At 36.1% G+C, this 22,103-nt stretch overlaps 1 protein-coding gene across 1 annotated transcript in view; it reads left to right on the top strand.

Annotated features, from left to right (window-relative positions):
* The window catches only part of DCAF17 (DDB1 and CUL4 associated factor 17), a 32,118-nt gene extending 18,464 nt beyond the window's left edge, over nucleotides 1-13,654 (top strand). Inside the window, exons 9-14 of the mRNA XM_068543921.1 lie at nucleotides 2,465-2,607; nucleotides 6,015-6,124; nucleotides 9,090-9,180; nucleotides 9,903-9,986; nucleotides 11,990-12,145; nucleotides 12,933-13,654. Coding sequence (XP_068400022.1) covers nucleotides 2,465-2,607; nucleotides 6,015-6,124; nucleotides 9,090-9,180; nucleotides 9,903-9,986; nucleotides 11,990-12,145; nucleotides 12,933-13,100 — 752 coding nt within the window. The 3' untranslated portion in view covers nucleotides 13,101-13,654. The remainder of the gene's footprint in view (nucleotides 1-2,464; nucleotides 2,608-6,014; nucleotides 6,125-9,089; nucleotides 9,181-9,902; nucleotides 9,987-11,989; nucleotides 12,146-12,932) is intronic.
* The last annotated feature ends 8,449 nt before the right edge of the window (nucleotides 13,655-22,103 follow it).

Below are 22,103 nucleotides of genomic sequence, written 5' to 3'. Positions count from 1 at the left end.
AGATTCTCAAATATCAAAAAGTTAGGTAACAGGGTTGGTGAAAGTATAGAAGAGGCACTTTCATTTATTATTGGAGTCCCTTGCGGAGGACAATTTGTCAGTATGTTTCAAAATTTTAAATGCATATATTCCTTGAGCAATTCCATTTTTAGGAATTTATCCCAGATACATTCACATGTGTACAAAATGACAAATGTACAGTTACAACATTGTTTCTAACAGCAAAAGATTGGAAACAATGTATATTGATACATTGATAGGTGACATTAGTATTCTTTCATTGTTTGCCTATGTCATAAACTTAATTGTTAAAAAGAAACAGGAATTCTTTTTGCACTGGTATAGAGAAGTTTCCAATATATATTAGTAAGTAAAAAAAGGAGTGCAAAACCATGTATATAAAAAACCTCATTTGTGTTAAGTATTCATATGCATATATTAAAAGTATAGATATATGAGTGTATGCCTTTAGGATTGCTTGAAATATCTGGAAGGGCACACAGAAAACTGATAAATAGTAGTTATCTTTGAGGGATACAGATGGAAGGAAAACTTAGTTTTCATTATATTTCTTCTGATGCTTTTTGAATGCAGTACTTATATGACCTTTGCCAAAGAGTGGTCCTGTGTATATGTGTGCACACGCTAAGCTCCTCAAGGTTTTAAGATCTGGACTTATGTACCATTATATGCATGAACTGTAAATTTATTTAACCAGTTTACAATGGACATTTAGGTTGTTTTTAATTTTCTGTGATTATAAATAGTATAAGACTGCTCCTGTAATTATTAATGATCCTAAAATTTCCTCATCACAAGACATGGAATCAGCCATTCTCTGAGAACTCCTAGGCCCTTTCAATTGAGAATAGTATTAGAGATCAAAATTTGGGCTCTTGGGGCTAATGGGGACCCACCAGGGTTGTGGTGATCAGAGTCCTGCTGCTGCTTTTGGGCGATTTTTAGCAACTGCTGGGAAAAGTATTTCTTTTTAAATACATCTTTTTGCATTGATTTTTTTTTCTATTTTGAATTCCTATTTTATATTCTCTACAACATACCTACTTAAATTTTTAACCCCAAATTCAAACTCTAATTGTATTTTTTTCTCTTTATAATTCTTCTTTTCCTCATCCACCATCATTTGGTAGCCACCATAGTATCACACATGATGTTTATGTATCTTTCACAATTTACCGACTGATGTCCTTTGCCCATTTTTCTATTGGGGTGTCCATAATTTTCTTATTACTTAAAAAAGATTTCTTTATATATTAAGAATATTACCCTTCTCTTAAAAGGTTTTACAAAAAAGGTACTTTAAATATACTTGATATGTTTATACCTATCTCTTCTTTCTCCTCAAGATTGTCAGTTTGTGAACTCACTTTTCATTATTTGTTGTTCTCCTTTGTATAGCTTTAAGTAGTAAATTGCCCTTATGAAGAAACCTAATAAGGCACACACTTCTATATGTAACATGTGATTTTTTGAGTGAATGGTCTCCCTAAGACAAGTCCCTTTACTGACAGTGGTGGCCTCATAAGCCAAAGATTAAACTCTCAAGTTAGAGGCATAAACAAAGGACTCTGATTAGTCACCTTCACAAACAGACCATGTGGTATTTCAGAAGGGCTGCCCCAAAGGAATTCTGGACTTCATAAGCAGCACTACCTTCCGTTTATACATGTCTCCAAAAGTAAGTCTGTTATGCTCTATATAAAATTAATTGTCATCAAAGAAGAAGACTAGGAAGCACTAACAGATAGTTCTTTTGTGTTGTCAGTCTCCAACAGACAGTGACTGACTGGATGTATCTAAACTACCTTAAAATTAACTTGTCTAGTGATTATACTAGTAGTAGTGGCTATCCTTTGATAAAGCTTCCACTGTAACAGGACCCATCCTAAGTGGTTACTTTTCATTATTTCTGAAGTGGAAATCTTAAACAACACTTCTTTTGTAAAGTTTGCTAAGTATAACCTGTTAGTCTAGAATATGAAGGTTCTCTTCCTCACATTTGAAGGAAGTATTAGACCTAATACCTTGTTGGATTGTTAGGAGAGTTGGAAATAGTATCTAACTAAGCCTTGTAGATAGCAGGTGCTTATTAAATGGCAGCTGCTTTTGTTAGATATACTTTGTCATTTCTGCCATCATAAGCACCTTCAGCCCATTTTTTATCTCTGTTCAGCTGCATGTCACACATATCCTGAAAACAGATGTCTAGAAAGTTGACTCATAACCTAACAGTTGTTTCCTACCAGCGTTTTCTTTTCTTAAGGCTATAGAAATAAGCAATAAGCCTCTTTCCTGATTGTATTTTCTTGCCTTGAACATAGTAATTTTTCATTAGTGGAAGTTCATAGATGATGCGTGCAAAGAAAGGTTGAGTTCGGTTAATGAATGTTCCAAGGCTACCAGAATAAAGAAGCTAATACATTCCTTTTGCCCATCTCTGCAGATACACCACCACTGCTCTTTGAGGTGTCCTCCCTGGAGAATGCTTTTCAGATTGGAGGCCATCCTTGGCACTACATCATCACACCTAATAAGAAGAAACAAAAAGGAGTTTTCCATATTTGTGCCCTAAAGGACAATTCCTTGGTAAATCAAGGTGGTCAGACTTCAGTAGTAAATTTATATCAGAAATTCTTTATTCTCTACTTCTCTAATAGGTCCACATTCCTAAGAATTACTTTTTTATTTGTTTGTATTAATAATTTGTAAACAACGTAAAGTGCAGGAGAGTACAAAGAATATAGCAAACACTTGTATGTGCTACCCAGAATTTGAAACATTAACATTTGAAAATTCTCAGGGCACCAAAGATTTATTAGGTTTTTTTTCCTTACCATCTCCTTGATCCCATTTAAACATCTCTGAAGCTGCATAGTGGGAATCGTTGATGGAATGTATTCAGGCTGCCTCTGAAATTACTGGTGGAATGTGTAGTTGGTTCTGCTTCTTCATGGTTTGTTGCTCTTGGCTTTCCAGAGCAGAACCAGATAGAACTCTGTTGGTCACAGTATAAACACTGAAACACTTTGAGTTTTCAAGGATATTTTAAAGTTATATATGGCAGAATAGAAAGAAAGGGTATATGGCAAGACAATAGACAAAAAATTACCCCTTGAGTTAATTTTTCTTTTTTTTCTTTTTTAAAATGACTTAGGCATTGATTTATCATTTAATAAACATTATTGAGGGCCTACTGTGTGCCAGACTTGGCTGGGGACACATTCCCTTCCCACAAGTTGCTTACACTCTCAAAAGAAAGCAAATGTGTAGGGAAATAAGATGCAGTCCGTTAAGTACAGTGATTGAGATGAGTGCCAGAGTGAGTGCACAGAGGAGGGGGGTTCTATCTTTGTTTTATATTGCTGATTTAGTTTAGTTTATTTCTGGAGCCTCTTGATACATCAAATGAACTTTTTATGAGGCAGACTCAGCTTATTCCACACCCTTCTCTTCCAGAATCTTTCTCCATCAGTCACTGTTGGACCCAGTGGCTTTGAGAGTCACAGGTCACCTTTCACCACACTGAAGACGTACACAGTCTTGGGTCCATTTATCTATTTCCTTTGATGTCATGGCCACCAGGGAACATGGTGTATAGCGTGTTCTAGTTTTTTTTTTTTTTTTTTGTCTTTTTGCAGGAGCATTCTTCCCTTCCATTTTCTCATTAACCTATCACATGTGGGAGCTCCTGTTTGTCCCAGCCCAGTGACATCCTCTTTTACAAATGGGGACTGTTTCCCGCAAGTCTGTGGTTTGATTATTCACCTCCCAGCAGTGGACATCCTTCAGCCACCAGGACCTGTCACATCTCTTTTTTGCTGAACTTTTCTATCTAGTCAAACCCTGCACAGTTCACATTCTAGACATTTAGTAGATATTCTTCTTATATAAGAACTGATAATACATATTCTTTATGTGTGTGTACAAAATGGCCTTCAACATCTACATCAAGCATGCCTGTCAGGTATTCTCCTTGTGTGATTACTGATTATAACATTTAGTCAGATCTTATTTCAACATATTTATAAATAATTGCTAAATCCAGGGGAGTTTTCAGTCCTTTTGCTGGACAACTTTGTTGAAGTGATATTACCTCAATGATGCATATGTGCATTACCTCCCCACCTGTCAGAAAAATAGATAACCCAAAAACATATATGTAGGCAAACTGAAGAATTCAGAAAATGATTCATAGCTTTCTATTAAACTGAGCTTTAAACTAGCATTTGAGCAAATAATAAAAACTACAGAAGCTGATAATAATGCTGCCTAGTATTTAACACAAAGAGAGATAATGTTTCTTTTGCATGTTGTATTTAGATATTATAATGAAGAGAATAGTCTCCTAAAGCAAGAAAGCTATGGGGTTTTTTTTTTTTGTGTGTGTGTATATATATATATATATATATATATATATATATACACACACACATACATACATACACACACAGCATAAAAAAGTTTTATATTAAACAAAGGAGCCTTTGGAGCTAATGCCAAAATGTACACATTAGTTTTAGTGGTTGCAACCAAGATGTTTAATTGTATTGATTTTCTTATATGTAAAATGCAGTAATAACACCATTTCTATTAGAAATCGTTAGGATACTTATAAAAATTCTTGAAAAATTAAAATGCATGTGCCAATTTGATACCTAAAATGTGTTAAATTCCAATTTTTAAAAAAGCATGGCATACAAAGCACTTGTGATGTAACCCCAGCCTACCTCTCCAGTCTCATGGCTGGACACTCTACTTCTCAATTTAATTTTATCTGCTACTCGTGTTTGTGCATATACATGCTAAATGGATCAACACTTCTGTGCTTTTGATTTTGCTGTCTCTTCTTTCTAGCCACTTTATTCTCATTTCAAGGCAGAGTTCAGGCTCCTGAAATTCTGCTTACCTGGGTTGGATGCTTGATAATATCCTGTGCATAGCTTGACCACTTTGTTTTCTACACTGCCTTATTCTATTTCTGTTTCAATATCTCCCTTCTTGAATATGAGCTTCTTGATGACAAGGATTATGTTTAGTGCCTAGTGTGATACCTTAAACATAGTGTCCTGTCAGTATATGCTAATGGAATTAATAATTTTATATGTCAGAAACTTTTATGAGTATCTAATAGGAAAGATGACATCATTTCATTTTACATTGGAAAAATTAATTTAAATGACTTGGATAAAGCCAGTGAAGTTAATGTATCCATGCTGGTATTAGTCCCCAGTGCTCCTGTGTGTAAGGTAAAACATTTATTACGTATGTGATCACATATGGAGGTATCTTTTCTTTATTTTAATGTCTAAATATACTACTATGAAATCAATCTCTCTACTTATCTTAAGTGCTAAGCAGTATTAGACCGTTTCCTCAGCATTAGAGTTTAAAATCTGACTTTTGCAAGGAGATTATATGACCTGTTTGGTTGCATGTTTATTTTTATGCTATCTACTCTTCTGATTGACAGTTTGTTGAGGATAGGGAAGGGAGAAGGATGTTGTGGGGGACTGCATGTACATAATTATGGCAGAGTTAAGTAATGGAAAATCCGTGGACTTTGGAGTCTAATCTGCTGTTTAGTAGGTGCAGAATACTAAGCAAATGATTTATCCTCTTTGTGCATCAGTTTCCTCATCCATAAGATGGGGATAGCAATATATGCTTCAAGTATTGCTGAGATCAAAAGAAATATTGAGTATAAAACATCTAATACAGTGCCAGACATACATTAGGTGCTTGAGTTATGGTAACTTCTTATTTGTGAGCTATAATATATAGTGCATGGTGCATCTATGAAATTTCTGAATTTAAATGTTCTGGATTTCTCAAGTTTGAGTGTCCTAATTCAGCGCTAATACACATCCCAGTTCAGCTGGTTAATGTTTTCTCTTCCTTTACTTTTGACTTACTGATCTATCACTGATGCTGGATTTGAAAAATTATTTTATTTTTCCTTAATTTTTATTTTCAATATTTTGTTCCAACTTCAGGCAAAAAACGGGGTCCAAGAAATGGAGTGTTGTTCTCTAGAATCTGACTGGATCTATTTCCATCCTGATACTTCTGGTAGAATAATACATGTTGGCCCAAATCAGGTCAAGTGAGTATTTTCCTTAGTTACTTTAAAGATAAAAGTAGCCTTTGGTAGTATTTATTGGCATCTTTATTTTTGCCAGCTAACTACTGAGCAAATTGTGGAAATAATTAGCTTGTTGTAGGGTGGTTCCTCAGAGAATGGCATCTAGAAAACCTGACTTTATTCTTTCAACCTCATCATTACTGTTTGTAAATATTACATTTGAGTAAGTTCTTTGTTGGATGATTGATGATGTGTGAGGAAAAGGAGATTACATATTGGTTCATCCTCATCAGGTTTTAATTCATTCTCCAAGATTAATGAGAGAGATGATTTATCTTTGTTCTAAAAGACAGCCTTACTGCTGGAGAAGCAGCAGGTTGTTTGAAGTAAATCTTGTTGTATTTGGTTTACCCACATCTTCCACACAGTTGACCTCTCCTTCCTTGAAACACTCTTCATTTGGCTTCCCTGACACCACAGTGCTCCTGAATATTTTCTTCCCTCTCTGATCTGTCTTTCTTAGTATCCATTCACGTTCTTCCTCTTCTACTCAGACTTTAAGTCCTCAGGACTTAGACACTCTTTTCTCACCCTTCATTCCCTGTCTGCTTGATTCTCCTGTTTATTCCCTTGGCTTTAAAGATCATGTATACACCAAAACTCCAAAATTTTTCTTAGCACAAACCTCTCATCTAAGCTTATGTCATAAGTCTGGAATCATTCTTGACACTTTCTTACCTTCTTGTCTTTCATCAGTATATGTGTACTTAAACACTCACTTGCATTTTCTCTCTCTCTCTCTCTCTCATACACACACACACACACACACACTCACACGCACCATATATCCCATCAATCCAGTTTATTTTGCTACTAAACATTTCTTAAATCTGCCTCTTTCTGCCCTTGGCCACTGTCACCACCTTGGTCAGACCATTGTCATCACTAGCCTAGACTATAATAGTTGCCTTCTTACAGGACTCCAAGAATCTACTTTTTACTCTTTAAGTCTGTTTTCTTCCCAGCAGCTAGAGTGATTTTTAGAAACATTAACAAACACAAAAACCTAACCAAGTGAATTCTGCTTTAACCTTTTTATGACCTCCTATTGCACTTAAGATAAAAGACCAACATACTTAGCTGGTCTAAAAGATTCCTCCCACTCAGTTTACTTTAGGCATGCTGTCTTTTCACAAAGCTGAGGACCTGTTCCCTCTATTTGAAGTCTGTTTCCCCTACCTGTTTTGCCTAATTTCTATTCATATTTTATGCCCCCTTAAATGTCCCTTTTTCAAAGAGTGCTTCCCTGGCACCCTTCATTAGATTAGCTGCCCCATCATATTTTCACTGTACCCACTATGTAATCTTCTGTAGCACTTACAGCAATTTAAATTATTTGTGTGATTACCTGTTTAAATATCTAGGATGGGAATCATGAGCTCCATGACAGGGAAAGAGTCTGTCTTGTTGACACCTGTAACCCTGGCACTGAGCACAGGTCTTAGTACAGAGTAGGTGCTCAGTAAGTATTTGTTGAATAAGAAGAGTAGTGTCTGCATTCTTTATTTCGTATGCTTCATGATAATTAGTCTACTCTGGATCAGTTATAAGGAGGATGAAGGGACTTAATGAAAAAAGATTATGAACTTTTATAAAAAGTCATAAAAAGTATGGTCAGCTTTTTTTTTTTTTTTTTTTTTTTTTTTTGAATTATTTATTTATTTATTTATGGCTGTGTTGGGTCTTCATTTCTGTGCCAGGGCTTTCTCTAGTTGCGGCAAGTGGGGGCCACTCTTCATCACGGTGCGCGGGCCTCTCACTATCGCGGCCTCTCTTGTTGCGGAGCACAGGCTCCAGACGCGCAGGCTCAGTAATTGTGGCTCACGGGCCTAGTCGCTCCGCGGCATGTGGGATCTTCCCAGACCAGGGCTCGAACCCGTGTCCCCTGCACTGGCAGGCAGATTCTCAACCCCTGTGCCACCAGGGAAGCCCCTATGGTCAGCTTTAATAAACCTTACTCTTAATGTTTGTTACCACACATCTTTTATATTAGTTTGAGTTTAAGAAAATAAGGTCCACAAAGAGTGTGTGCCCTTTTGCTAGGTTTTAAAAGATAGGCACTCTTAAATATTGGCACTAATTAAGATAACTAATTAAGGAATTTAAAATGTAAATTCTTTTTTTTTTAAATTATCTATTTATTTATTTATTTTTGTCTGTGTTGGGTCTTCGTTTCTGCGCGAAGGCTTTCTCTAGTTGCGGCGAGCGGGGGCCACTCTTCATCGCGGTGCACTGGCCTCAGGCTCAGTAGTTGTGACCACGGGCTTAGTTGCTCCGCAGCATGTGGGAGCTTCCCAGACCAGGGCTCGAACCCGTGTCCCCTGCATTGGCAGGCAGATTCTCAACCACTGCGCCACCAGGGAAGCCCTAAAGTGTAAATTCTTTAAAAAGAAAAGTATTAAGTCATTTGCAGTTTTAAAATATTACTCTACCATGAAAACTCTCGGTTTAGAACTTAGTTGCTAATCCAGTCTATATTATATTTAACTCTGAGTGTTGTTCATTGATACCTCATTCTATCTTCAGAAATAAAAATGTAAATATCTACTATAATGCCATTGTTAAAGCTGAAATGTTGAAGACCTGCTGCAGGCTGGTAGAGAGGAGGTTCTTTAGAGTAACTTTTATTAAGCCAGTTTGGAAGATAGTGTAAGGACTATCAGCAAGCTGCTGCATTACCTACTTCATTAGCACCGGTTGTCACATATCCTGTTTTTCTGTTTAACATAATCTCTAAATTTGAAGAAATTTATGGACACTTAAGTGATCAGACATTAATATTTTGGACTAATCAGGAGGAGAAGAGAACTAACTCGGTGTTGTTACTATAATTTTCATTTGTTAAGTTTCTTTTCAGTAGTTCAACTTTGACACTTTGATGGTGTGTTGAGGTCTTAGGTTCTTAGAATCCTTTTTACCTTTTCAGAGTTTTAAAGCTAAGTGAAGTAGAAAATAATAGTGCCCAGCATCAGATCTCTGAAGATTTTGTCATTTTGGCCAACAGGGAGAAGAACAAAGTAAGTCAGGAGTACTTTAAAATCCTTTGTATATCACTGTCTTTCTATATAAGAATATAATATGCAAATGTATTTATCTTTTAGTGTGGCAGAAAAGAAAAGCACAGTCCTATAAAAGTCTGTTCATTTTGTCTACATGGGTAGCTAGTCTTAGCCCCATGTATAATATCTATGAGATTTGAAGAGAGTTGATTATATTGACTTTATCTTTTGCTTATTTCTGTTTCCTTTCTGGATTTCTCTTTAAGTTTTTATTGATGAATTTATCAACCTTTGGGTTTAATTAATTGTGCAAACTTAGGGTAAGAAAGGTTAGATATAAACTTTAAAAAATTACACACCATTCTTTAACTCCAAATGGTTCTTTGCCTTTAGCATACAAATTAAGAGCCTGAAGAAAATCATGCAGAGGGAAATTTCCAAAAGCAGATCGACTGTTTATTTGCTGTACTATACTAAGGCAAAAATCAGAAGGGCAGGTGAAGTAGCAAATCTGTAACCTTTGTATTTCTATTTTGGTATTTTATCCATTAAAAACTTTACCATAATAAAGTATTTTTATTAATTGGAGGATCCAAAATCTGGTTCAGAATTTTCTCAGTTGAGGAAAGAATTGTGGATGTTAGGGAAGGGTTGGTTAGTTAACAAATTCGTTAATACAGTTTTGCCATTGACTACATAATAGGACTTGTCATATATTTTTATTTCTCTCCATATGATAGAATGAAAACTTACCCACTGTTACAGCTTCTGGACGGGTGGTAAAAAAAAGCTTTAACCTTCTGGATGATGACCCAGAACAAGAGGTATTACTTTAGCCAGAAATAATAAACCAAGCTTGTATGAACTTGCCCTGGGGTAGAGGTTGGGAAGCTCCATGCAACCTTAGTCTGTAGGATTGTGTGTGCTATTTGAACCGATGTGTCTCTGTCTCCTCTCTTTTCATATTGGAATTATTCTTAAGATTTTGTTTGCAGAAGATTTCATAGGACCGAAATAATTTGAAAACACTATCATTAGCTTGTTGTTTTGTTGATGTGCACACTTCCTCGGGAAATCTCTTAATAGAAAATTATTGAGTTATATCTTGATAACTATGGCTTTTGCCTTGTTTTTCACTTACTAGACATAGATGTATTTGTTAATGTTCATGAGCCAGAGGAGGAGGGTGTAAGGGTGTGGTAAATCAGTTCAGCCTTTGGTCTCAACTTGACATTGCCAGTCACTAAGCTAATACATTTTTATCCTTTTCTTTAAAAAAAAAAGCACTGGAATTACTTATGAAATCAACTCAAAGTGTTCATACTTCAAATATATAGCCTTTGTGTAAATACTGAATCCCTTTAGACTCTATATAACTATATAGTTCATATGACCATTTCTAGGTAGAAATATTGAGTAGCCCTCTAAGGATAGTTTTTGAAAATCTTTTAAAATAGGTTGGAGGTGGCACAGTATGTGGCTACTCTCAAAAAAGAAAAAATACATATTCTTTGGAACCAAATATATATTTATTCTTTTGAACCATTGAGAACAAAGCAGAAGGCTTCCTACCCTGTATGTAAAACTGTATTCAAGAAAAACATACCAAAATTACCAAAAGGTAGCAAGAATAATTAAGAAGGGAGAAGGTAGTAGCAAAGAGAAAGATACTCTACATTGTGAGATTAGGAAACAAAAACTTTTCACCTGTAAAGGAAAAGTTGAAAGGGGTTGTGACTAAAATCTATAAAATTACTGACACTCAGGCAAGAAGTCACCTTTTGAAGTTTGACCAAGGTAAGATAAAGGCAAAAAGTAAATTAAAAGGTATCACTGGTAATAAATCTACGTAAATTTTTATGTCATAGGTGGTAAAGGCAGAAAATGTAAATGGATTAAAAAGCAGTTTGACCAAGTGTGAGTGAAGGGTTAGTATTTGGTGATTAAGAGAAACTTGCTGTGCCTGTCAAGATGTGCCATCCCTGGATGGGTGAGCATAGATCTGCTTCCCCATGAGGCTGTTGGAGTCCCAGGTTTTCTTCCTTGAGACAGAGTTCTGGGGTTAGATTTTTCTCTCTTAATGTCTTTACCATCTTTAATCATTTCTAACTAACGTCTCTTATCCCAGTCCTGTTCTGTGGGTTGGATTTCTGTTCCTAATATTCTCCCTCAAGTATAAGCAGCCATTTTTGCTTTCTTTAGGGAACCAAAAAGGTTTTTTTTTTTCTGCGCCACATGGCTTGCAGGATCTTAGTTCCCCGACCAGGGATGGAAAGCACGGAGTCCTAACCACTGGACCACCAGGGAATTCCCTAAGAAAGGGTTTTTTTAAAAAAGGATGGCAAATAGGGTCATAAATAGTATATGATGGGCTATCAGTTCTTCTTGAAATGACTTGTGTTTTTCTGGTATGAGAACCTTCTGAGCACAGTGGGCAGTCTTGAGGTTTCAGAACTGAGTTTCATATATTTAGTCCTATCTGGAAACCAGTGAACACACCTATCAGTGTCAGCAGTTGAATACCTCTTTCACATTTGGAGACACTCTGGCTTGCTGTCATAATAGAGAATTTCAGTTATACTTTGGCTGAGACCTACATAGACTTGGTTGTGTTCATCAAAATCTGTAGGATACTTCTTGAGTCTTAAAAATCTTGAGACTGATGTTTTACTAGGCAGATAAGTGGAGACACATTTCTATCTATGCTCCCACCCATTCATTTTTCTTTCTACATATTTTTATAAATAATAGTTAAGCCACAAATGTAGAAATAATCCTAACTGGATTTTGCCCCTCTTTTCTTTTGCCTTATCATCTATTCCCCAAGACTTTCAAAATTGTGGACTATGAAGATGAGTTGGATTTGCTTTCTGTGGTAGCTGTTACTCAAATAGATGCTGAAGGAAAAGCTCACCTGGATTTCCACTGTAATGAATATGGAACTTTACTTAAAAGCATTCCACTCGTGGAGTCATGGGATGTGGTGAGTAGAGTCCATGGAATACAAAGTTGTAAGACTTTCCTTTATAGGTGACATTTATTGGAACAGATGTTACTGTGTTCATGTCAGTCCAGATTCACCTATACCAGTGACCACATGGAAGAGGTTATCATCCTACATGCAGGACAAAATGAGTACTTCTTTAGACTTTCTCCTCTAGGGAGTAGAGGATGCCTCCTTACCAATGGCTTTAAAGATAAAGCTTTATGCTTTTTTCATGAGACATGCTGTCTATTTCCTTACCATAGTCTAGTTTTCTCCCATTTTATAAGTTTGGTAATGTTTTTAAAAATAAAAATACACTGTATTGAATCCCCACAGTTATTTAATAGAGACAAATCTAAGCATGTAGGGTTTTTAAGCACTCTTGGAAGTGTTTGTCTGCTCTTCTAAGTGTTATAGAATATAAAATTTATAAAGAACAGTAGATGTTACTTTACCCAATCATTGTTTTATCAATGGAGAACCTGAAAGATTTAGCAACTTGCCCACGGTCACAAGTGAAATAGTGGCAATGTTGGCAATAGAATCTGGGTGTTCAGACTCCTAAGTCCAGGGCTCTTTTCAGTCTCAACATTTTGTGTAATGCTTTTCTCATAAGTCGTCTGCATATCCACAAATAATGAAAAATAAACTATTTCTGGCAGCTACGTTGCCTCCAAGTGTATATTTGAACATCCCTAGCATAGACGCTGTGACATTTTAATGACCCAGTAGTGAATATGATTATGTGAAGAGGAGATTCCATTTGCCTGTGTTTTCGTTACAGACATATAGCCACGAAGTTTACTTTGACAGAGACTTGGTACTACACATAGAACAAAAACCCAGCAGGGTCTTCAGCTGCTATGTTTACCAGATGGTATGTGACCCTGGGGAAGAAGAAGAAACCACAAACAGAAGTTGTAAAAAAGATTGCAATAGTTTTAAATTTTGAGATGTAACTTCTGAGACTTCTAGCCAAACACCCCAGCAGCCATGTCCAGTCCTCCTTTTTATTATCTGCATAGCATATTCTCCAGTATTTTCCAGAAAAGGTCTTGTGTTGACTTCAGATCACTGTGACTTCTTTTTTAAGTCATACAGGGTGGTGAGGACTTCATTTTATGTAGAGATTTTTTACAATGACATCCCAAGAAGTCTAGCATTTTGCAGTTTTTAGGCGGGTGGTGATGCAAATATAAAACATTGAAGAGCAGAGAAGGAGGTTAATTCTAATTATTGGGAGAGGGTCATTGATGAGTAGGTGTTTAACGTGGTTGTTAAAGGATGGCCTGGGATTTTGATTGGTAAAACTAAGGGGGAGAGATAAAAAGAAAGATACAAAAGATACAGAAAGAAATGAAGAAATCCTGTATCCTCTCACCCAAACTTTAAGGATGGAAAATGAGATCTATAATATGAAAGCATACTTTGAGCCAAAAATGTGTCTTCACAGTTTAAAAAATATATATATGTATATATGTTTTGTATTTGTATATAGTATCAGGAATTGGCTATAGTTCCCCAATTATCTTTTCTTCCATGGTTTTATTCTCTTGGTTTGATGTTCCCATTGTTTTTTTTTTGTGTTTCTGTTAGGCTAATGTAAAAGATTTCAAGCAACCTGTAAGTGAAATTTTTTTTCTCATATGTAGGCTGTTTAGCTGTTAATACATCTAAGAGTGTTGTATTCATTTCACTCTTCTATTTATTTGGTGAGTCTTCCAATCCTGCTTAGGCAATATTTTCATACGTAGGCAATAAGATAAAGGTATCCTGGGTTGTACCAGCTCTGCTCCCTGTAGAAGAGTAGATAAAGTCCCAGGAGTTCTTACTAGCTTGGAAACTGACTGGCAGCTAGGAAAAGGTTTTGGCTCTATCTTAGCTGTGAGATGAGTATTTTTTCTTCTTTATTAGAACTGATCAAAATATGATCCTTGAACTCAGATAATCATTCTTCAGAATGTTAAATAAAAGCAACCCAAGTAAAGGGAGAAAAATGTTTCTTTGTGGTTCCTGTTTGAAAAATCCAGTTGCTTGCAATACACATGTTTAGCACATTTCTCTGATTCAGGCTCAAAAGAATAACTAGTAAAAATAGAAGGGGAGGAGACAGCAGTAAAAATCATTGCTGATTGAAATTTAAAATTAAAATATGGGATTTTAGCTTGGATGATTTACATCAAAATCCTCCAGTTTTTCCTTCAGTTTTGGCCTGATCCCATGTTAAGAACAATGTGAATTCTGCCCTGTTCTGCCCTTAAAGTTTGCGCATAAATTTCAAGCTAATTATGATCAACAGGGCTGGTGAGAGAAAGGCGTTAGCTATTCCAAAAGTCTAGAAATTAGTAGCAGAGTCCATAAATTTAAAAAAAATAAAGGGAACAAACCTAAAACTGTCTTTTGTGCAATAGAAAAGAAGATTGCTAACATTTCAGAATAAGGGAAAATATTTATATGTTGGCTAAAAATAAATCTTTCCGAATCTGCACTTATGTATAATAACCACTTGGGAAAGTAAAATTGATTACCTCATGAGCAAGATGATAAAACTGTCTTCGTATATTAAATTCTAATACTTTTATGTCTACTAGTTGAAAAATCCATTCTTGTTTCATGCATATTTAACGGTACTGTTTAATATAATATTTGAAGTCAGAGTATTTTGGGGACATGATTGTGATTACAAAGCACAGTTATGAATAGCTGATAGTTATGATGTGCTAGATATTGCCCCAAACTTCCAACTAGACATGAGCTATATCTAAATAGTCCTGCCCAGTGAGTTTATATCTTGAAGCACAAGTTCGATAAGAGGAAATAGATAAATATCAGAGAAAAGAAAAGAAACCAGTATGGTGGGTTTCAAAGCAGATGCAGTGCTATGTAAAGGCAGAAAGCCTGCTCTCCATTTCCAAAAGTGTTTCAGAAAAGGATGTCTTAAGACTTAAATCCTGTCAGATTTTTTAAAAAAGCAGGTTTGTTGAGTTTACCTTTCTCTAAGTCATTGCCTTCTTTTGATGACGGAACTCATCTGTTCAGAAAGGCATCTGAGAACTATCTGAGATTCCTGGCTGCTTTTTTGGTGGGGGCAGGGTTGGGTGGAATACTTCCAGTCAAGACAGGAACTGACCACTAAGAAACGCCTATTGTCTCACTGCTGCCCAAATCAAACTAGACCTGGATCCACATGCCATATGGGCCAGGCAGGAAATGCACCTAGTGTGAAAGACAATAGGAAGTTGTGGACAGTGTAACAAATAGAGCTATGCCCCAACTAAAGGGACAAGCTGCTACTGCTTAATGAATTAAGCTGCTACTGCTTAGTTTCAGCCAGTTGTAACACCATGTGGGAATGTGGACTGCATGATTGTTAACAGGAAGGTTAATAAAAAGGGTGCCAAAAGATAAAGAAGATAGCGAAGAATGTGGGAAATGCACAGGTAACAGACATAGCAGGAAACAATAGAGCATGCTTCCCCCAAAATTATTGGCTTCCCAGCTCCCCACAGTGACATGCAGCTGCTCATTCCGCCGCTTGCCAGACATGAGACTGCTGTTCTCCTGAGGGTATATGGAAGTGGTAGTTAATATCCTCCTGCCCCTCCTTAACCCCCCTCTCTACCTGACTGTTTTAGAGGCTTTAACTATGTGCCAGCCTACCTAACAGGTGCTAGTGACAGGCATAAAACATTATGGGTGACATTTCTGAATGTTTAATGCAAGATTGGGTGAAACAGGGTAGCTTCTTTTAGCAGGTCCAGATATTAAGCTGATGAGAGGTATATTTCTGCATTTCTCTCTTTGATCTAAGAGTCTGAATTCTCACAGTATCAGTGCAGCAAGATTATTGTTCTTTGACTTTCTAAAACATTTCTCACAACTCAGAGAGAAAACAAAACAAACCCTATCGTAGTTGCTATTTGAACTACCATGTGAGGAGATGATACTGTTCTATTTAAAAAAACTAAGGTTTTGTTCCACATTTTTCCATCAATTGAATGTTTTGTTTCTTGTACATACTTTTTTCTTAATGATAACTTATATTTATTGAGTGCTTTCTATCTGCCAATCACTGTGATACATGTAAAATGAATTGTCTCACTTAACATTCAAAATAACCATATGAGGTATGAACTACCATTTTTCTTCCTCATTTGTAAAATGAGGAAGGTGAGGCTTACAGAAGTTAATTTGCCCAAGGGCCTACAACTAATAAGTGCAGAGATGGAAAACACATTCAGATTTGTTTGACACAAACTTATGCCAAATTTCCTCTAAAGCTCTCAAAGGCAAAGGATGTTATTTTATCCCATATGTAGCATATTAACAATGATAACATTGGGTATATAGGAAAATGCTTAAAAGTCTTTTTAAAAAATGATTAGGTATCCAAATTTTGGACAAAGTTTGGATGAGACACAATTGGCCTATTCATGTATATAACTTGACATAAAAGATGGCTCTTCATGCAATGGCTGAAAAAAGTCAGTTTTTAAAAAGGTACAAAAAAATGGTACTCTCCTCTTGTTTGTGGTGATAATAAACACCAGTATTAGTAATTACTCTTAATGTAACTTGGCTTTCTTTTCAATATTAATATATTTTCTTACCTTTCTTACAATGTTTGCATGTATGACTTACCTTTTAGAATCCCAGGGATTATGCAGGGCTAATTTCCGGTCCCTGTGTTTCTATAGAGTCTCTATCCTATAGAAAGAATAATTTATTTCAGGCCAAGGATAGATAATAGAAAGATAAGACCAACTGGCTTTTCCTAATTGTTTTATTATAAAAATTTTCAAATTTACAGCAAAATTGAGAGAATTTTACAGTAAATACCCAAATACCAACCACATGGATTCTACATTTTATTCTACATGTTTTATTACTTATCCATCCATGTTATTTTTATGACGCTTTTCAAAATAAATTGCAGACATCAGTATATATCCGCCTAATACTTCAAAAGGCATATCATTAAGTAGGGTTTAGTATGGTTTCATTTTTTAATTTTTAAGGTACATTCACATGCAGTGTAATGCACAAATGTTAAGTATAAATTTGCTGATTTTTCCCAAATCCATACACCTGTGTAACCCAAACCCTTTTCAAAATTTAGAACATTGCAATCATGCCAGAAAGTTTCCTCATGCCCCTTCCCAGTCATTCCCTACCCCAACTCCCAGATGTAACTACTGTTCTGATTATTTTGCCTCACAGATTAAATTTTTCTATTCTAAAACTTCATAGAAATGAAATAATGCAAAGCATAATGCCTCTTTCACTCAGCATGTTTTTGAGATTAATTCATGTTGCCTGTATCAGTGGTTCATTCCTTTTTATTGCTGAGTATTCTCTTGTATGAATATGTCAGTTTGTTTTTTCCATTTTCCTGTTGATGGACACCTGGGCTGTTTCCACTTTTCTCTTTTTTTTTTTCTTTTTTTGCTGTTATGAATAAAGCTGCTATGAACATTCTTATACAAATTTTTTTGTGAACACATGTCTTTATTCCTCTTGAGGAAACATCTAAGGATGGAATCATTGGGTCCTACGGTAGGTGTATGTTTAGTTTCATAAAAAAACTGCCAGACCTTTTTTCCAAAGGACTGTACCATTTTACATGCCTTCAACAATGGGGACTTAACCGTTACTCCACATTTTCTCCAACATTTGTGTTTGTCTTTTTTATCTTAGTATTTTTGGTGGGTGTGTAATCATTTCCAGTTGATACTTAGATTGTTTCTATAATACTTGTGCCTAGTAGCCCTCTTGTCAGATCTATATCCCTTCATCTTTTTAAACACCACCCCCCACAAGGAACTGCTGAAAACATTCTTTCTTTGTGATAATAGTTAAGGTAACCTAAAACTCAGGTTGAGTTATTCTTTCTCAAACATGGAATACATTGCTCACCAAGGAACCCTTTTGCCTTTAATGGAGACCAACATCCGAGGAAAAACCTGGGTTGCTAAAGGGACATGTCAGACTGTTTCCACATGACTGCTGGAGCTGGACAGGATGGCCCCAAAACATTGTAATAAAACAGAATATGACCTTTCCCTATAATGATTATGAGTTCATGTTATTTCTAAATCAGGTGAATTTTTGATGCTAATAGGAAAGCATATTAAACAACCTTTATCCTTTCCCCAGTAACTATATTAGATTTCTGTGTGGTTTTAATTTATATTTCCTTATTAACTAATGATAGTAAGCACATTATGTGTTTGCTTGCCATGTGTAAATTTTTAGTTTTCTTAACAAATTTATTGAGGTATAATGTACATACAATGAACTATGCATATTTAAATAATACAGTTTGATAATTTTGACGTGTATGCATCCATGAAACCATTGCCACAATCAAGATAATGAATACATCCATCACCCCAAGAAGTTTCCTCTTGTTCCTTGTAATCCCTCCCTCCTGCCTCTCTGTTCCCCTCCCCCTTCCCAAGGCAACCACTAATCTGTTATTGTCACTTTAGATTAGTTTGAATGTTCTAGAATTTTATATACATGAAGTCACATAGTAAGTACTTTTTTTTTTGGCTTCTTTCACTCAGTGTTGTTACTTTGAGATCCATCTGCGTTGCATGTATCAATAGTTCATTTCTTCTTATTGCTGAGTAGCACTCTATTATATGTATATAATCACAATTTGTTAATACATTTACCTGTTAATGTACATTTGGGTTATTTCCCTTTTTTGGCTACTACAACTAAAGCTACTATGAACAGTTGCGTACAGATTTTTATGGACAGACGTATACGTTATTTCTGTTTGGTGAATACCAAGGAGGGAATGACTTGAGTCATATGTTTAGGTATATGCTTAACTTTTTAAGAAGCTTCCAAACTGTTTTTCCAAAATGGCCAAACAGAATTAATCTGCATGATGTGATACTCTATATAGAGAACCCTAAATTAGACTCCACATAAAAACTATTAGAACTAATAAATTAATTCAGGAAGGTAGCAGGATACATGATTAATATACAGAAGTCTGTTGCATTTCTTTATACTAACAATGAAATATCAGAAAGAGAAAGTTTAAAAAAAAAATCCTGTTTAAAATTGCATCAAAAAAATACTTAGGAATAAACTTAACCAAGGAGGTGAAAGACCTATACACTGAAAACTATAAAACATTGATAAAAAAAATTTAAGATGATTCAAAGAAATGGAAGGATATCCCATGATCTTTGGGAGAATTAATATTGTTAAAATGGCCATACTACCTAAAGCACTCTACAGATTTAATGCAATCCCTATCAAAATACCCAGGACATTTTTCACATAGAACCAATAATCCTAAAATTTATGTGGAAACAAAGAAGACCCAGATTTGCCAAAGCAATCCTGAGCAAAAAGAACAAAGCTGGAGGCATAACTCTCCCAGACTTCAGACAATACTACAAAGCTACAGTAATCAAAACAGCATGGTAGGGCTTCCCTGTTGGCGCAGTGGTTAAGAATCTGCCTGCCAATGCAGGGGACAGGGGTTCGAGCCCTGGTTTGGGAAGATCCCACATGCCACGGAGCAACTAGGCCCGTGAGCCACAAGTACTGAGCCTGCACGTCTGGAGCTTGTGCTCTGCAACAAGAGAGGCTGCGATAGTGAGAGGCCCGTGCACCATGATGAAGAGTGACCCCTGCTTGCTGCAACTAGAGAAAGCCCTTGCACAGAAACGAAGACCCAACACAGCCAAAAATAAATAAATAAATAAATAAATAAAGGAATTCCTTTAAAAACAAAACAAAAAAACCCCAGCATGGTATTGGCACAAAAACAGACACATGGATCAATGGAGCAGAGTAAGAGCCCAGAAATAAACTCACACACCTATGGCCAATTAATCTACAACAAAGGAGGCAAGAATATACAATGGAGAGAAAACAGTCTCTTCAGCAAGTGGTGTTGCGAAAGCTGGACAGCTACACATAAATCAGTGAAATTAGAGAACTCCCTCACACCATATACAAAAATAAACTCAAAATGGTTTTAAGACCTAAATACAAGACGTGACACCATAAAACTTTTAGAAAAGAACATAGGCAAAACATTCTGGGACAGAAATCGTAGCAATATTTTCTTAGATCAGTCTCCCAAGGCAATAGAAATAAAAGCAAAAATAAATAAATGGGACCTAATCAAACTTAAAAGTTTTTGCATAGCAAAGGAAACCATCAACAAAATGAAAAGACAACCTATGGAATGGAGAAAATATTTGCAAACAATACAACTGACAAGGTGTTAATTTCCAAAATACATAAACAGCTCATACAACTCAATTAAAAAAAAAAAACAAAACACGGCCAAAAGACCTAAAAAGACATTTCTCCAAAGAAGACATCCAGATGGCTAATAGGCACATGAAAAGATGCTCAACATTGCTAATTTGAGAGAAATGCACATCAAAACCACAGTGAGGTATCACCTCACACCAGTCAGAATGGCTATCATCAAAAAGTCTACAAGTAATAAATGCTGGAGAGGGTGTGAAGAAAAGTGAACGCGCCTGCGCTGTTGGTGAGAATGTAAATTGGGGCAGCCACTATGGAGAACAGTATGGAGGTTCCTTAAAAAACTAAAAATAGAACTATCATATGATCCAGCAATCCCACTCCTGGGCATATATCCGGAAAAGACGAAATTAATTTAATCTTCTTAATTCAAGAAGATACATGCATCCCAGTGTTCATAGCAGCACTATTCACAATAACCAAGACAAGGAAGCAACCTAAGTGCCCATCAACAGGCAATTGGTTTAAGAAAATGTAGTATATATACAATGGAATATTACTCAGCTATGAAAAAAGAATGAAATACTGCCTTTTGTAGCAGCATGGATGGACCTAGAGCATATCATACTAAGTGAAGTAAGTCCGACAGAGACAAGTATTATGCGATAACACTAATATGTGGAATCTAAAAAATAATACAAATGAATCTATGTACTAAACAGACTCACAAACAAACTTATGGTTATCAAAGGGGAAATGGGGGGAGGAATTAGGAGTATGGGATTAACAGATACAAACTACTGTAAATAAAGTAAACAACAAGGATTTATTGTATAACACAGGGAACTATATTCAAAATCTTGTAATAGGACTTACTTGGTGGTGCAGTGGTTAGGAATCCTCCTGCCAGTGCAGGGGACACGGGTTCGATCCCTGGCCTGGGAAGATCCCACATGACGCAGAGCAACTGGGCCTGTGCGCCACAACTACTAAGCCTGCACTCTAGGGCCCGCGTGCCACAACTACTGAAGCCTGCGCGCCTAGAGCCATTCTCCGCAACAAGAAAAGCCACTGCAATGAGAAGCCCATGCACCACAACGAAGAGTAGCCCCTGCTCGCCGCAACTAGAGAAAGCCTGCATGCAGCAACGAAGACCCAACACAGCCAAAAAAATAAAATTTAAAAAAAATCTTGTAATAACCTATAATAGAAAATAATCTGAAAAAGATACATATATATAACTGACTCATGTTGCCGTATACCTGAAACTAACACAATATTGTAAATCAACTATATTTCTATTTTTTTTAATATAAATTGCTGTGGACAAAGACCAAAAAAAATCTGCAAACTCATGACTGCTTTCCAGCATACCAAGGGCCAACTGTGTTTCTAAAGAACCTCTTTTGCCAGTTACGTGTTTTACTGTCATTATATAATTTATTACATTAATCCATGAAATATGAGTATTAAAAAGAAAAGTTTGCTTTTCTTATTAAAAAGTTAAATGCTTTGAAAGACTTGCTATAATCAGGTCATTAAAAATATCTGTCAAATAAGGAGTGGACAAAGTAGCTGTGAAAGATTGAGAGATGTCTTAGCCCTGGGTTCCCTCAAAAACAGAGCCTGAAGCAAAGCGTATGTGCTACTTCTGAGATAAGGAGTGAAATCCCTGCAGGAATGAAGAGCAGGAGGAATGAAGCAG

Source organism: Eschrichtius robustus, chromosome 5, assembly GCF_028021215.1.
Source record: "Eschrichtius robustus isolate mEscRob2 chromosome 5, mEscRob2.pri, whole genome shotgun sequence".
NCBI lineage: Eukaryota > Metazoa > Chordata > Mammalia > Artiodactyla > Eschrichtiidae > Eschrichtius > Eschrichtius robustus.
The sequence above is the reverse complement of the archived record's forward strand: the minus strand, read 5'-3'. Positions and strand labels throughout refer to the sequence as shown.